Genomic DNA, 14,447 nt, shown 5'->3' with positions numbered 1-14,447 from the left:
AGAACAACTTTAAGTGTTTCCCAAAGTGTAGATGTAGAGATCAAATCTGTTTTAATTGTCTCAACAAAGACCTTCAATTCCATTCGAAATAATGGTGCAGAATGAATTGTTTAAAAGTAAAGATCCCCATACAGGGTGATCTGTATAGTTCAATGAGAATGAGAAGTCGCGTGACAGAGGAGCATGATCACTAATAACAATAGAGTATTCTACTTTCTTAACAGAGGGGAGAAGGGCTTTATCTACAAAAAAGTAGTCTATTGTAGAATAGGAGTTGTGCACGTGAAAATAAATATAATTATTTGTTACGGTGAAAAAGGAATCTCCATGGATCTACACATCCTGGGTGGATCACACAATTCAAGTCACCCCCAAAAATGTAATGGTGTGAGTTGACATTGGGCAGCAAAGAAATAAGTTTGTTAATGAAATTAAAATCACCCCAATTGGGAACATAAACATTTACAAGCAAAACAGAGGTGTGAAATAGAGAACCAGACACCACAACAAAACGCCCCTGTGAATCCAAGATTGTGTCAGCAGCGGTAAATTGTACTTTCTTATGAAACACTGAAAAAGGCTTGCTTCCAACCAGGTCAAAACATCTGACCCATATTACCGGCACAACATTTTTTTTTTATCTTTCTGTAGCGGATTACCAGGACCTCATTTTACATTCATAAACCATGTAGTGGGCCATTCTAAAACTACTTGCGCGGCAAAGTAGTTCACCATCTGTTTACATTTGTTCAAAGATGTTATTTAATTGGCTAAGTAGCTAGCTAACAACCTGGCAATTTTACCAGTATATTCAAACATGTGGGGGGGCACAGAAAAAAAGGGATTGCTTCTTCAGGAGATCTACGTATGACCATAGATAGCAATGAGTGAATGACAGATCTCTTGCCCGTCATCATCACAAACATGACATTTTTAAAGAGAGAGTACAATAGGGAAAATAATGCTTTTACACAATGTAGAAACCTAAAATTCCACAAATCACTTAGTAATTTCAATCACAGGTATTCATGTCAAAATTTTAGCTTGTATAATAAAAAAATGTATTTACAGTGTTAGATATCTAACCCACAACATGTGCTTCAAAAGTAGCTAGAATTAATATTGGCCCAATCTAGGCTGTTTCTCAATCCATTTTAAAATTCTTATTTTCTGGTGCTCCTAAATTTCATGTGGTGATCCTAACTTTTGTAAATTGGCAGCACCGTTTTACCAAATATCATTTGTTGTTTTGAGCCCTGGTCACCGGTGACGCAATTCCAATTTCTTAATCGTCCGCTAAAGCTGATTAATAACCTTGTTTTACATACTGTTCTTCATTTTATACAAAAAAACAGTTGTAGACATTAAACTGGTACAAAATACAAATCAAATCAAATTTTATTTGTCACATACACATGGTTAGCAGATGTTAATGCGAGTGTAGCGAAATGCTTGTGCTTCTAGTTCTGACAATGCAGTAATAACCAACAAGTAATCTAACTAACAATTCCTAAGCACGGCATCATGGCTGGAACACAGAAGTCCGACCAGTGGAGGTGGGCTGCAGAGGTTTTGTGGCAACATCTACAACCAGACTGCTTAGAGACCTGGGAATTAAGATCCAGAGCCAGCGTTCGGCAATCAAAGCTGTATCAGAGGCGGCAGAAGGCAGCAGTCAGTGGCTCTGGATGAAGAGGAAAGACCCCAGCTGGGCCCCGAAGTGAGAGGGCCAGGAGGTATGCGGTCAACAATGCTTGACTCAGGGAGGAGGACGCCCCTGCCATGCATAGTCCCATGGGATGTTGGCTATCAACAACAAGGCAACTCCTATGACTAATTGGGAATGGGACGCAAGCGTAGGATTGATCACCCTGTCGCTGGCCGCCTTTGGGGAGGGTGTATAGTGTGTATAGTGTGAAAGGCCGAAACACCCTAGGAACCAAAGGTACACTACTGACGATGCGCTCCCCAAATTTCACCACGTTCACTGTTTATTAACTCTTGGAAGTGCTTGCACAACGGATAGTAACATCTCATCCTGTGTTCTTGGAATCTGAATATCTGGACTTGTCCAGTGACTGTTGAGAAAGATCAGCTGACAACAGGGGAAAGTCCTTGTGGCGGCACGGAGAGACGGCTGACAGGAGGGAATAGACCCCACTGGGACAGTCATGGGGTAGCTTCCCATTTCTGTAGTTTCCCATGCTTCGCAGTATGTTGGAAACACCCGCTTTAGCTACAGAAAGTCAACATACGAGAATACCCCTAGAGTCTGCGAGAGTGGGGGCGGAAGATGACTCATTGGCTGACAACATGGTAACGACTGGACTGGAAACGACTACGAGTAATGAGAGCACAGCACAAGAGAACACCACAGCAACTGTCACAAGTTCTGCTGCAACAGTGGGCCACAAACAGATGCAGGTATGTGTCTGTGGTTGGAGGAAAGTTACATCACACCATGGGCTGAGGATCCACCAGGGGAAAAAGGGGTGTTTGGGTAAAGGGAGACAGAGAACTCGCATTGATTACTTTCTGCGAAAGCGATCAAATCAGTCGAATGAAGCACAGCAACTGGACGCAAACCATAGTTTGCAGTGCATCAGTACCACTGTCATGGAGGACATAAACTCAAGCACCGAAGTAGCAACTGAGGTGGAACCAACAACAGGAGTGGAACTCACCCAGCCTCCCAGACCTGCAGTCGAGAGGAGACTACCAGGGCACAGACCGTATGTGAAGTGGCCTGGCGCCAGTGACAAGAAGTTGTGGGAAACAGTGAATACTGACCTTACTTTGACCCTCGAGAGACTTCGAGGCACAGTGGAGAAGAAGTTGGAGAGGATGGGGGACATCATCTATGAGTACGGGACAGAAAGATTTGGAGTGGAAGAGGCAAAAGGCGGGAGAAAGGTTCCAACCCCACCAGTTTCCAGGAGGCAACAAGAAATCAAGCGCCTCGTTCAAGAAAGGCGGCAGCTTAAGAAACAGTGGAAGAAGGCCTCGGAAGTGGAAAAGGAGGGCATAGAGGCACTTCAGGCTGACATCAAAACCCGGTTGGCATCCCTCCGTAGAGCAGAGAACCTACGGAAACGCAGAAGGAAGAAAGAACAAACCTCCTGGAAACTGGTGGGGTTGGAACCTTTCTCCCGCCTACGGAGCTGTGAGGGGAACGGCACCGCAGTACCTCCAGGCTCTGATCAGGCCCTACACCCAAACAAGGGCACTGCGTTCATCCACCTCTGGCCTGCTCGCCTCCCTACCACTGAGGAAGTACAGTTCCCGCTCAGCTCAGTCAAAACTGTTCGCTGCTCTGGCCCCCCAATGGTGGAACAAACTCCCTCACGACGCCAGGACAGCGGAGTCAATCACCACCTTCCGGAGACACCTGAAACCCCACCTCTTCAAGGAATACCTAGGATAGGATAAGTAATCCTTCTCACCCCCCCCTCCCCCTTAATGATTTAGATGCACTATTGTAAAGTGGCTGTTCCACTGGATGTCAGAAGGTGAATTCACCAATTTGTAAGTCGCTCTGGACAAGAGCGTCTGCTAAATGACTTAAATGTTAAATGCAAACTAGAACTCGATTCTACAAAGATCCTTTCAAGTTCCTTAAAAGTCTCTTCACAAAGGAAAAAAGTGGAGCTCTAAAAACAACAAAGAAAGACCTAGAGGAGCACCTGAGAACAACAAACGTTGACTCAAAGCGACATGAACATCTGGCCATCCCATCAGATATCCCACCCATTGAACCCCCGGAACATCATATTGAGATCAGCCCTCCGACATGGAAAGAGGTGGAAAACACAGTTCGACGGGCAAGAACAGCATCAGCCCCAGGGCCAAATGGAGTCCCGTACAAAGTGTATAAGAACGCACCAGACGTCCTGAGGTTCCTCTGGAGGCTTATGAGAACAGCTTGGCAGAAGAAGATAATACCCAAAGTGTGGCATAGGGCAGGCGGGGTCCTGATCCCTAAGGAGAAGGATGCAGTGAACATCAGCCAATTCCGCCCAATCTCCTTATTGAATGTCGAGGGTAAAATCTTCTTTAGGGTCATTGCCCAGAGGATGGCCGAGTACCTGCAAAGGAATGCGTACGTCGATACATCTGTACAGAAGGCAGGAATATCAGGGTTCTCTGGCTGCTTGGAACATTCCAGCATGATCTGGCACCAGATCCAAATGGCCAAGGTGGAGAAAAGGGACCTCCATGTAGTCTTCCTCGACCTCGCCAATGCATTTGGCTCTGTGCCCCATGAACTCCTGTGGTCTGCCTTCAGATTTTTCCACATACCGGACACCATCACAAACCTGGTGAAGTCGTACTTCCAGGATCTGCAATTCTGCTTCACCACCTCAGAGTTCACCACCTCATGGCAGTGCCTGAATGTAGGTATAATGGCGGGATGTACCATTTCTCCGTTGGCATTCACAATGGCAATGGAGGTTATCATCAGATCCTCAAAATGGGTTGCTGGTGGACAGCGAGTCGACTCTGGTTTCCGCCTCCCTCCACTCAGAGCCTACATGGACGACATTACAACATTGACCACCACTGTCCCATGCACCAGGAGACTGCTCAGAAAACTCGATGAGAACATCAGCTGGGCCCGTATGAAGATTAAACCATCCAAGTCACGCAGCATCTCGATTGTGAAGGGAGTACTCTCTGACCTGAAATTCTTCATCGGAGATGACCAAATCCCAACAGTGTCTGAGCAGTCGTTAAAAACCTTTGGAAGGTGGTATGATGCAAGCCTGAAGGACAAAGACCAGGTGCAACAGCTGCGCAAAGACATCAGTAGTAGCCTACAGTCCATCGACAACACCCAGCTACCTGGAAAGTTAAAGGCCTGGTGTCTGCAGTTTGGTCTCCTACCCCGGGTGTTGTGGCCCTTAGCACTGTATGAGGTTCCAATCTCAACAGTGGAGAAGATGGAAAGAGGAGTCACAGGCTACTTAAAGAAGTGGCTCGGAGTTCCACGATGCCTTACCACCATAGGCCTCTATGGAGATGGTGTCCTCAAGCTGCCACTCACCAGTCTAACAGAGGAATTCAAGTGTGCAAAAACCAGGCTCCAGATGACACCGAATGAATCTCGAGACCCAGTGGTGAGCAACAACGCGCCGACCTTGGCAACTGGGCGCAAATGGAGGCCAGGAAAAGCAGTCCAGGAGGCAACAGCAGCCCTCAGACATGCTGACATTGTGGGTCATGTTCAGCAAGGAAGAGGAGGCCTTGGGCTAACTAGCCGTGCTGCTTGGAGTAAGGCCACTGCACCAGAGCGGCGGAAGATGGTAGTGCAGGAAGTACGCCATCAGAAGGAGGCTGCAAGGAGGGCCAAGGCAGTCTCTCTTGCCAAACAGGGACAGTGGACTCGATGGGACAGTGTGGAGAAGAGGAAGATCAGCTGGAAGGATCTGTGGGCCATGGAAGCGAGGCGGTTGAGCTTTTCAATCAGAGCAACATATGACGTCCTTCCAACACCAGTTAATCTTCACCAATGGTATGGTGAAGATCCGGACTGTGCCCTCTGTTCCATGCCAGCCAACCTCAGGCACATTCTCACAGGGTGTAAAACAAGCCTCACCCAAGGACGCTACACTTGGCGTCACAACCAAGTCCTTAAAAACCTTGCGTCCGCCCAGCATCACACTCCTTACGGACAAACTTTGTCCGCGAAGGGGTTAAACCACCGAAGAGCGGCTCTACACCATTAGAGCGAGACCAGCTGCGCTTGGCCCGCAACTGGAAAATGCTAGCTGACATTGGCCGGCAACTTGTGTTTCCTCCGGAGATCGCAACCACCACCCTAAGACCTGACATGGTGCTCTGGTCCCGTTCACTCAATAAGGTCTTCATCATTGAGCTCACAGTACCCTGGGAAAACTCAGTAGATGAGGCTTATGAGCGAAAACATCTGCACTATGCTGATCTAGCTGCCGAAGCACGGCATCATGGCTGGAACACAGAAGTCCGACCAGTGGAGGTGGGCTGCAGAGGTTTTGTGGCAACATCTACAACCAGACTGCTTAGAGACCTGGGAATTAAGGGCCAGAGCCAGCGTTCGGCAATCAAAGCTGTATCAGAGGCGGCAGAAGGCAGCAGTCAGTGGCTCTGGATGAAGAGGAAAGACCCCAGCTGGGCCCCGAAGTGAGAGGGCCAGGAGGTATGCGGTCAACAATGCTTGACTCAGGGAGGAGGACGCCCCTGCCATGCATAGTCCCATGGGATGTTGGCTATCAACAACAAGGCAACTCCTATGACTAATTGGGAATGGGACGCAAGCGTAGGATTGATCACCCTGTCGCTGGCCGCCTTTGGGGAGGGTGTATAGTGTGAAAGGCCGAAACACCCTAGGAACCAAAGGTACACTACTGACGATGCGCTCCCCAAATTTCACCACGTTCACTGTTTATTAACTCTTGGAAGTGCTTGCACAACGGATAGTAACATCTCATCCTGTGTTCTTGGAATCTAAACTACTGTCTTATACACAGTGTAAGGGGATAAAGAATATGTACATAAGGATATATGAATGAGTGATGGTATAGAGCAGCATAGGCAAGATACAGTAGATGGTATCGAGTACAGTATATACATATGAGATGAGTATGTAAACAAAGTGGCATAGTTAAAGTGGCTAGTGATACATGTATTACATAAGGATGCAGTCGATGATATAGAGTACAGTATATACGTATGCATATGAGATGAATAATGTAGTGTAAGTAACATTATATAAGGTAGCATTGTTTAAAGTGGCTAGTGATATATTTACATCATTTCCCATCAATTCCCATTATTAAAGTTGCTGGAGTTGAGTCAGTGTCAGTGTGTTGGCAGCAGCCACTCAATATTAGTGGTGGCTGTTTAACTGTCTGATGGCCTTGAGATAGAAGCTGTTTTTCAGTCTCTCGGTCCCAGCTTTGATGCACCTGTACTGACCTCGCCTTCTGGATGATAGCGGGGTGAACAGGCAGTGGCTCGGGTGGTTGATGTCCTTGATGATCTTTATGGCCTTCCTGTAACATCGGGTGGTGTAGGTGTCCTGGAGGGCAGGTAGTTTGCCCACGGTGATGCGTTGTGCAGACCTCACTACCCTCTGGAGAGCCTTACGGTTGAGGGCGGAGCAGTTGCCGTACCAGGCGGTGATACAGCCCGCCAGGATGCTCTCGATTGTGCATCTGTAGAAGTTTGTGAGTGCTTTTGGTGACAAGCCGAATTTCTTCAGCCTCCTGAGGTTGAAGAGGCGCTGCTGCGCCTTCTTCACGATGCTGTCTGTGTGAGTGGACCAATTCAGTTTGTCTGTGATGTGTATGCCGAGGAACTTAAAACTTGCTACTCTCTCCACTACTGTTCCATCGATGTGGATAGAGGGTGTTCCCTCTGCTGTTTCCTGAAGTCCACAATCATCTCCTTAGTTTTGTTGACTTTGAGTGTGAGGTTATTTTCCTGACACCACACAACGAGGGCCCTCACCTCCTCCCTGTAGGCCGTCTCGTCACTGTTGGTAATCAAGCCTACCACTGTTGTGTCGTCCACAAACTTGATAATTGAGTTGGAGGCGTGCGTGGCCACGCAGTCGTGGGTGAACAGGGAGTACAGGAGAGGGCTCAGAATGCACCCTTGTGGGGCCCCAGTGTTGAGGATCAGCGGGGAGGAGATGTTGTTACCTACCCTCACCACCTGGGGGTGGCCCGTCAGGAAGTCCAGTACCCAGTTGCACAGGGCGGGGTCGAGACCCAGGGTCTCGAGCTTGATGATGAGCTTGGAGGGTACTATGGTGTTGAATGCCGAGCTGAAGTCGATGAACAGCATTCTCACATAGGTATTCCTCTTGTCCAGATGGGTTAGGGCAGTGTGCAGTGTGGTTGAGATTGCATCGTCTGTGGACCTATTTGGGCGGTAAGCAAATTGGAGTGGGTCTAGGGTGTCAGGTAGGGTGGAGGTGATATGGTCCTTGACTAGTCTCTCAAAGCACTTCATGATGACGGAAGTGAGTGCTATGGGGCGGTAGTCGTTTAGCTCAGTTACCTTAGCTTTCTTGGGAACAGGAACAATGGTGGCCCTCTTGAAGCATGTGGGAACAGCAGACTGGTATAGGGATTGATTGAATACGTCCGTAAACACACCAGCCAGCTGGTCTGCGCATGCTCTGAGGGCGCGGCTGGGGATGCCGTCTGGGCCTGCAGCCTTGCGAGGGTTAACACGTTTAAATGTTTTACTCACCTCGGAGTCAGCTTGGTCGGACCAGCGTTGGACAGACCTCAGCGTGGGAGCTTCTTGTTTTAGTTTTTGTCTGTAGGCAGGTATCAGCAAAATGGAGTCGTGGTCAGCTTTTCCGAAAGGGGGGCGGGGCAGGGCCTTATATGCGTCGCGGAAGTTAGAGTAACAGTGATCCAAGGTTTTTCCACCCCTGGTTGCGCAATCGATATGCTGATAAAATTTAGGGAGTCTTGTTTTCAGATTAGCCTTGTTAAAATCCCCAGCAACAATGAATGCAGCCTCCGGATAAATGGTTTCCAGTTTGCAAAGAGTTAAATAAAGTTTGTTCAGAGCCATCGATGTGTCTGCTTGGGGGGGATATATACGGCTGTGATTATAATCGAAGAGAATTCTCTTGGTAGATAATGCGGTCTACATTTGATTGTGAGGAATTCTAAATCAGGTGAACAGAAGGATTTGAGTTCCTGTATGTTTCTTTCATCGCACCATGCCTCGTTAGCCATAAGGCATACGCCCCCACCCCTCTTCTTACCAGAAAGGTGTTTGTTTCTGTCGGCGTGATGCGTGGAGAAACCCGTTGGCTGCACCGCTTTGGATAGCGTCTCTCCAGTGAGCCATGTTTCCGTGAAGCACAGAACGTTACATTCTCTGATGTCCCTCTGGAATGCTACCCTTGCTCGGATTTCATCAACCTTGTTGTCAAGAGACTGGACATTGGCAAGAAGAATGCTAGGGAGTGGTGCACGGTGTGCCCGTCTCCGGAGTCTGACCAGAAGACCGCCTCGTTTCCCTCTTTTTCGGGGTCGTTTTTTTGGGTCGCTGCATGCGATCCATTCCGTTGTCCTGTTTGTAAGGCAGAACACAAGATCCGCGTCGCGAAAAATATATTATTGGTCGTACTGATGGTGAGTTGACGCTGATCTTATATACAGTAGTTCTTCTCGACTGTATGTAATGAAACCTAAGATGACCTGGGGTACTAATGTAAGAAACAACACGTAAAAAAAACAAAAAACTGCATAGTTTCCTAGGAACGCGAAGCGAGGCGGCCATCTCTGTCGGCGCCGGAAGTACAGAAAAAGTATACAGTGCCTTGCAAAAGTATTCATCCCCCTTGGTTTTTTCCCCGTTTTGTTGCATTACAACCTGTAATTTGAAAGGATTTTTATTTGGATTTCATACAATGGACATACAGAAAATAGTCCAAATTGGTGAGGTGAAATGAAAAACATAACTTCTTTCAAAAAATGTCAACTGATAAATTGGTGCGTGCATTCACACCCTTTGCTTTGAAGCCCCTAAATAAGATCTGGTGCAACCAATTACCTTCAGAAGTCACATAAGTACACTGCTCAAAGATATAAAGAGAACACTAAAATAACACATCCAAGATCTGAATGAATGAAATATTCCTATTAAATACTTATTTCTTTACATAGTTGAATGTGCTGACAACAAAATCACACAAAAATTATCAATGGAAATCTAATTTATCAACCCATGGAGGTCTGGATTTGGAGTCACACTCCAAATTAAAGTGGAAACTCACACTCCTTGCTGATCCAACTTTGATGTAATGTCCTTAAAACAAGTCGAAATGAGGCTCAGTCGTTTGTGTGGCCTCCCTACAACGCCTAGGTATGCTCCTGATGAGGAGGCGGATGGTCTCCTAAGGGATCTCCTCCCAGACCTGGACTAAAGCATCCGCAAACTCCTGGACAGTCTGTGGTGCAACGTGGCGTTGGTGGATGGAGCGAGACATGTCACGTTCTGACCATCGTTCTTTTGTGTTTTCCTTGTTTTAGTGTTGGTCAGGATGTGAGCTGGGTGGGCATTCTATGTTGTGTGTCTGGTTTGTCTATTTCTATGTTTGGCCTGATATGGTTCTCAATCAGAGGCAGGTGGTAGTCATTGTCTCTGATTGGGAACCATATTTAGGTAGCCTGTTTTGTGTTGGGTTTTGTGGGTGATTGTTCCTGTCTTTGTGTTTGTGGCACCAGATAGGACTGTTTCGGTTTTTTTCATGTTTCTTGTTTTGTAGATTGTTGTATTTTCATCTTTATTAAATATGTACAAAACTAACCACGCTGCATTTTGGTCCGCCTCTCTTTCACCAGAAGAAAACCGTTACAAGACATGATGTCCCAGATGTGCTCAATTGGATTCAGGTCTGGGGAACGGGCGGGCCAGTCCATAGCATCGATGCCTTCCTCTTGCAAGAACTGCTGACACACTCCAGCCACATGATGCCTAGCATTGTCTTGCATTAGGAGGAACCCAGGGCCAACCACACCAGCATATGGTCTCACAAGGGGTCTGAGGATCTCAGATCTACCTAATGGCAGTCAGGCTACCTCTGGCGAGCACATGGAGGGCTGTGCGGCCCCCCAAAGAAATGCCCCCCCCCCCACACCATGACTGACCCACCGCCAAACCGGTCATTCTGGAGGATGTTGCAGGGAGCAGAACGTTCTCCACGGCGTCTCCAGACTCTGTCACGTCTGTCACATGTACTCAGTGTGAACCTGCTTTCATCTGTGAAGAGCACAGGGCGCCAGTGGTGAATTTGCCAATCTTGGTGTTCTCTGGCAAATGCCAAACGTCCTGCACAGTGTTGGGCTGTAAGCACAACCCCCACCTGTGGATGTCGGGCCCTCATACCACCCTCATGGAGTCTATTTCTGACCGTTTGAGCAGACACATGCACTTTTGTAGCCTGCTGGAGGTCATTTTGCAGGGCTCTGGCAGTGCTACTCCTGCTCCTCCTTGCACAAAGGCGGAGGTGGCGGTCCCGCTGCTGGGTTGTTGCCCTCCTACGGCCTCCTCCACGTCTCCTGATGTACTGGCCTGTCTCCTGGTAGCACCTCCATTCTCTGGACACTACGCTGATAGACACAGCAAACCTTCTTGCCACAGCTCGCATTGATGTGTCATCCTGGGTGAGCTGCACTACCTGAGCCACTTGTGTGGGTTGTAGACTCCGTCTCATGCTACCATTAGAGTGAAAGCACCGCCAGCATTCAAAAGTGACCAAAACATCAGCCAGGAAGCATAGGAACTGAGAAGTGGTCTGTGGTCACCACCTGCAGAACCACTCCTTTATTGGGGGTGTCTTTCTAATTGCCTATCATTTCCACCTGTTGTCTATTCCATTTGCACAACAGCATGTGAAATGTATTGTCAATCAGTGTTGCTTCCTAAGTGGACAGTTTGATTTCACAAAAGTGTGATTGAAGTTACATTGTGTTGTTTAAGTGTTCCCTTTATTTTTTTGAGCAGTGTAGTTAGATTGCACACAGGTGGATTCTATTTAAGGGTTACATGATCTGTCACATGATCTCATTATATATACACCTGTTCTGAAAGGCCCCAAGCAACACCACTAAGCAAGGGGTAACACCAAGCAAGCGGCACCATGAAGACCAAGGAGCTCTCCAAACAGATCAGGGTTGGGTTCTAAAAAAATATTAGAAACTTTGACCATCCCACGGAGCACCATTAAATCCATGATCAAAAATGGAAAGAATATGGCACCACAACAAACCTGCAAAGAGAGGGCCGCCCACCAAAACTCACAGACCAGGCAAGGAGGGCATTAATCAGAGAGGCAACAAAGAGACCAAAGATAACCCTGAAGGAGCTGCAAAGCTCCACAGTGGAGATTGGTGTATCTGTCCATAGGACCACTTTAATCCATACACTCCACAGAGCTGGGCATTTACGGAAGAGTGGCCAGAAAAAAAGCCATTGTTTAAAGAAAAAAATAAGCAAACACGTTTGGTGTTCGCCAAAGGGCATTTGGGAGACTTCCCAAACATATGGAAGAACGTGCTCTGGTCAGATGAGACTAAAATTGATCCTTTTGGCCATCAAGGAAAACGCTATGTCGGGCGCAAACCCAACACCTCTAATCACCCCAGGAATTCCATCCCCACAGTGACGCATGATGGTGGCAGCATCATGCTGTGGAATCAGAATGTGGAATTCAGAATTGAAGGAATGATGGATGGTGCTAAATAGAAAGAAATTCTTGAGGGAAACCTGTTTCAGTCTTCCAGAGATTTGAGACTCTGGACAGAGTTTCACCTTCCAGCAGGACAATGACCCTAAGCATACTGCTAAAGCAACACTTGAGTGGTTTAGGGGGAAACATTTACATGTCTTGGAATGGCCTAGTCAAAGTCCAGTTCTCAATCCAATTGAGAATCTGTGGTATAACTTAAAGATTGCTGTACACAAGCGGAACCCATCCAACTTGACGGAGCTGGAGAAGTTTTGCCTTGAAGAATGGGCAAAAATCCCAGTGGCTAGAGGTGACAAGTCTATAGAGACATACCCCAAGAGACTTGCAGCTGTAATTGCTGCAAATGGTGGCTCTACGATCTATTGACATTGGGGCGGTGAATAGTTATGCACGTTCAAGTTTTCAGTTTTTTTTCTCCACCCAAAATATTTGAATCTTTAAAGTGTTAGGCATGTTGTGTAAATCAAATGATTCAAACCCCCACAAAATCTAATTTAATTCCAGGTTGTAAGGCAATAAAATAGGAAAAATGCCAAGGGGGGTGAATACTTTCGCAAGCCACTGTATTCTATTCTCTAGAGCCCACAACACTGACTCCTCAGACTAACATGTCTGCACATTGAATGGAGCTCAAATTGAGAAGTCCCCACATATAATTACATTGGCATTTGTATTTTGACTGATGGATACTCCTGTAGTCGAAACTCATTGCAGTTGAGCTTCCTGATGTTTAAAACGGTATACTATAGACTTATCTGCTCCTTGTAAATATTACCTGTAAATAGTTTACTAAAGTTCTCTGCATCGCACTGGCCACCTACTTGTTTTCTTTTTTAGATTTATATTAGAAATAGTCAGTTCAACATATCCACAATAAAATGTATTCCCATTCTCTATCTTCTCTCTTCCACGCTCCAGTCTACCCATTATTTTCCTCTAGCCTCAATACCCCCTCTACTCTTATTTCCCACTTCCTTCCCTCTTACACTATTCAAGAAGGTCTTAATAGGAGTTATTTCTCAATGTTTTCTCCCCTTCTATTACCTTCCACTGTTCCGATCTCTTTTCTTCACAAATTTCTCTCTACCACTCCACTAGGGCTGCCAACTCAGACCAAACTCAATCTGGGAGATTGAAGGTAATGTTGTTATTAGGTGACTCCCTTTACAGATTTGAAAACTGACACTATTTATATGCATCTTCTTAGGGTTAGGGCCAGGTTAGGGTTAGTGGATAGTTTATAGAACATTTTGTTGAAAGTTGAACAAGTTCAACTAACCAAATAAAGTGTTACCAAATTGTGCTAAAACTTTTGACATTACAGCAATTATTTTCAAAGACAATCTAACTCCAGGCCAAATCGGAATGGTGGTAACACTAGGCAGATGAGCAATCCCTTACCTGGTCCAATTGATCCCATGTCTGGCGGCATGCCTACCATCCGCTCACACAGGATATAGTCGTTGGGGTTCAGGAAGGGAAGCTGCTCCATCATCGATTGTTTCGGAATCAGGTAGAGAACCTCAGCAATCTGACCATCCTCAATGATCGACATGCGCCTAACCGAATTCTTGCGCTTTGCCCTGTCCATCACCACCATATCCTCGCCCCGGCTGGAGCCACAGATCTTGCCCAGGCTGCTGAGGTTTGGCATGTCGATACTAACAAAGGTCTCTGCCCAGCAACGAGGGTTGCAAACTGACTGAAAATTAGAAACCATGCAGAAGGACTGCAAGAACCAGAGGAACACTAGGACGGCCGTATGGCAAAGCAGAACACAGGAACGGTAGGGCGGCCGAACAGTTAGAGCAGCGAAAACCGCAAACACCCTTTGACCCGTCTCAAGGAATTAAGCTGACCTCTAAGACTTTGCAACAATGTATGTGTGTGTGTGTTTGTGTTGTCCGTCAAGCACTGCAAGACTAACTCCTACTCACTCCCTTAAGAAGATTAAGAGGGATGTATTTTTAGTGTTTATCTGCATGGAAGGTATAACAGTGGAGCCGTGACGCAGTAAGTCAAGTCAAATGGCTGGTACAGTCATTCTATCATCCTGCATTTCCCCCTCATCCAATTTCATGCCCCTGAGGCATATCAAAACAAGAGCAGCATGCATCTATGGTAATCTCCTGTGATTGGGGGAATCTTTAAGAAGATTATGAACTTCAGCCTTGTTTTTTTTACCATC

At 46.7% G+C, this 14,447-nt stretch overlaps 1 protein-coding gene across 1 annotated transcript in view; it reads right to left on the bottom strand.

The window, feature by feature from the left end:
- Positions 1–13,913, bottom strand: part of ablim1b (actin binding LIM protein 1b) — a 98,939-nt gene extending 85,026 nt beyond the window's left edge. The window contains exon 1 of the mRNA XM_064952776.1: positions 13,661–13,913. Within this exon, the coding sequence (XP_064808848.1) occupies positions 13,661–13,913 (253 nt within the window). The remainder of the gene's footprint in view (positions 1–13,660) is intronic.
- Positions 13,914–14,447: the final 534 nt, after the last annotated feature.

Source organism: Oncorhynchus masou, chromosome 31, assembly GCF_036934945.1.
Source record: "Oncorhynchus masou masou isolate Uvic2021 chromosome 31, UVic_Omas_1.1, whole genome shotgun sequence".
Taxonomy (NCBI): domain Eukaryota; kingdom Metazoa; phylum Chordata; class Actinopteri; order Salmoniformes; family Salmonidae; genus Oncorhynchus; species Oncorhynchus masou.
The sequence above is the reverse complement of the archived record's forward strand: the minus strand, read 5'-3'. Positions and strand labels throughout refer to the sequence as shown.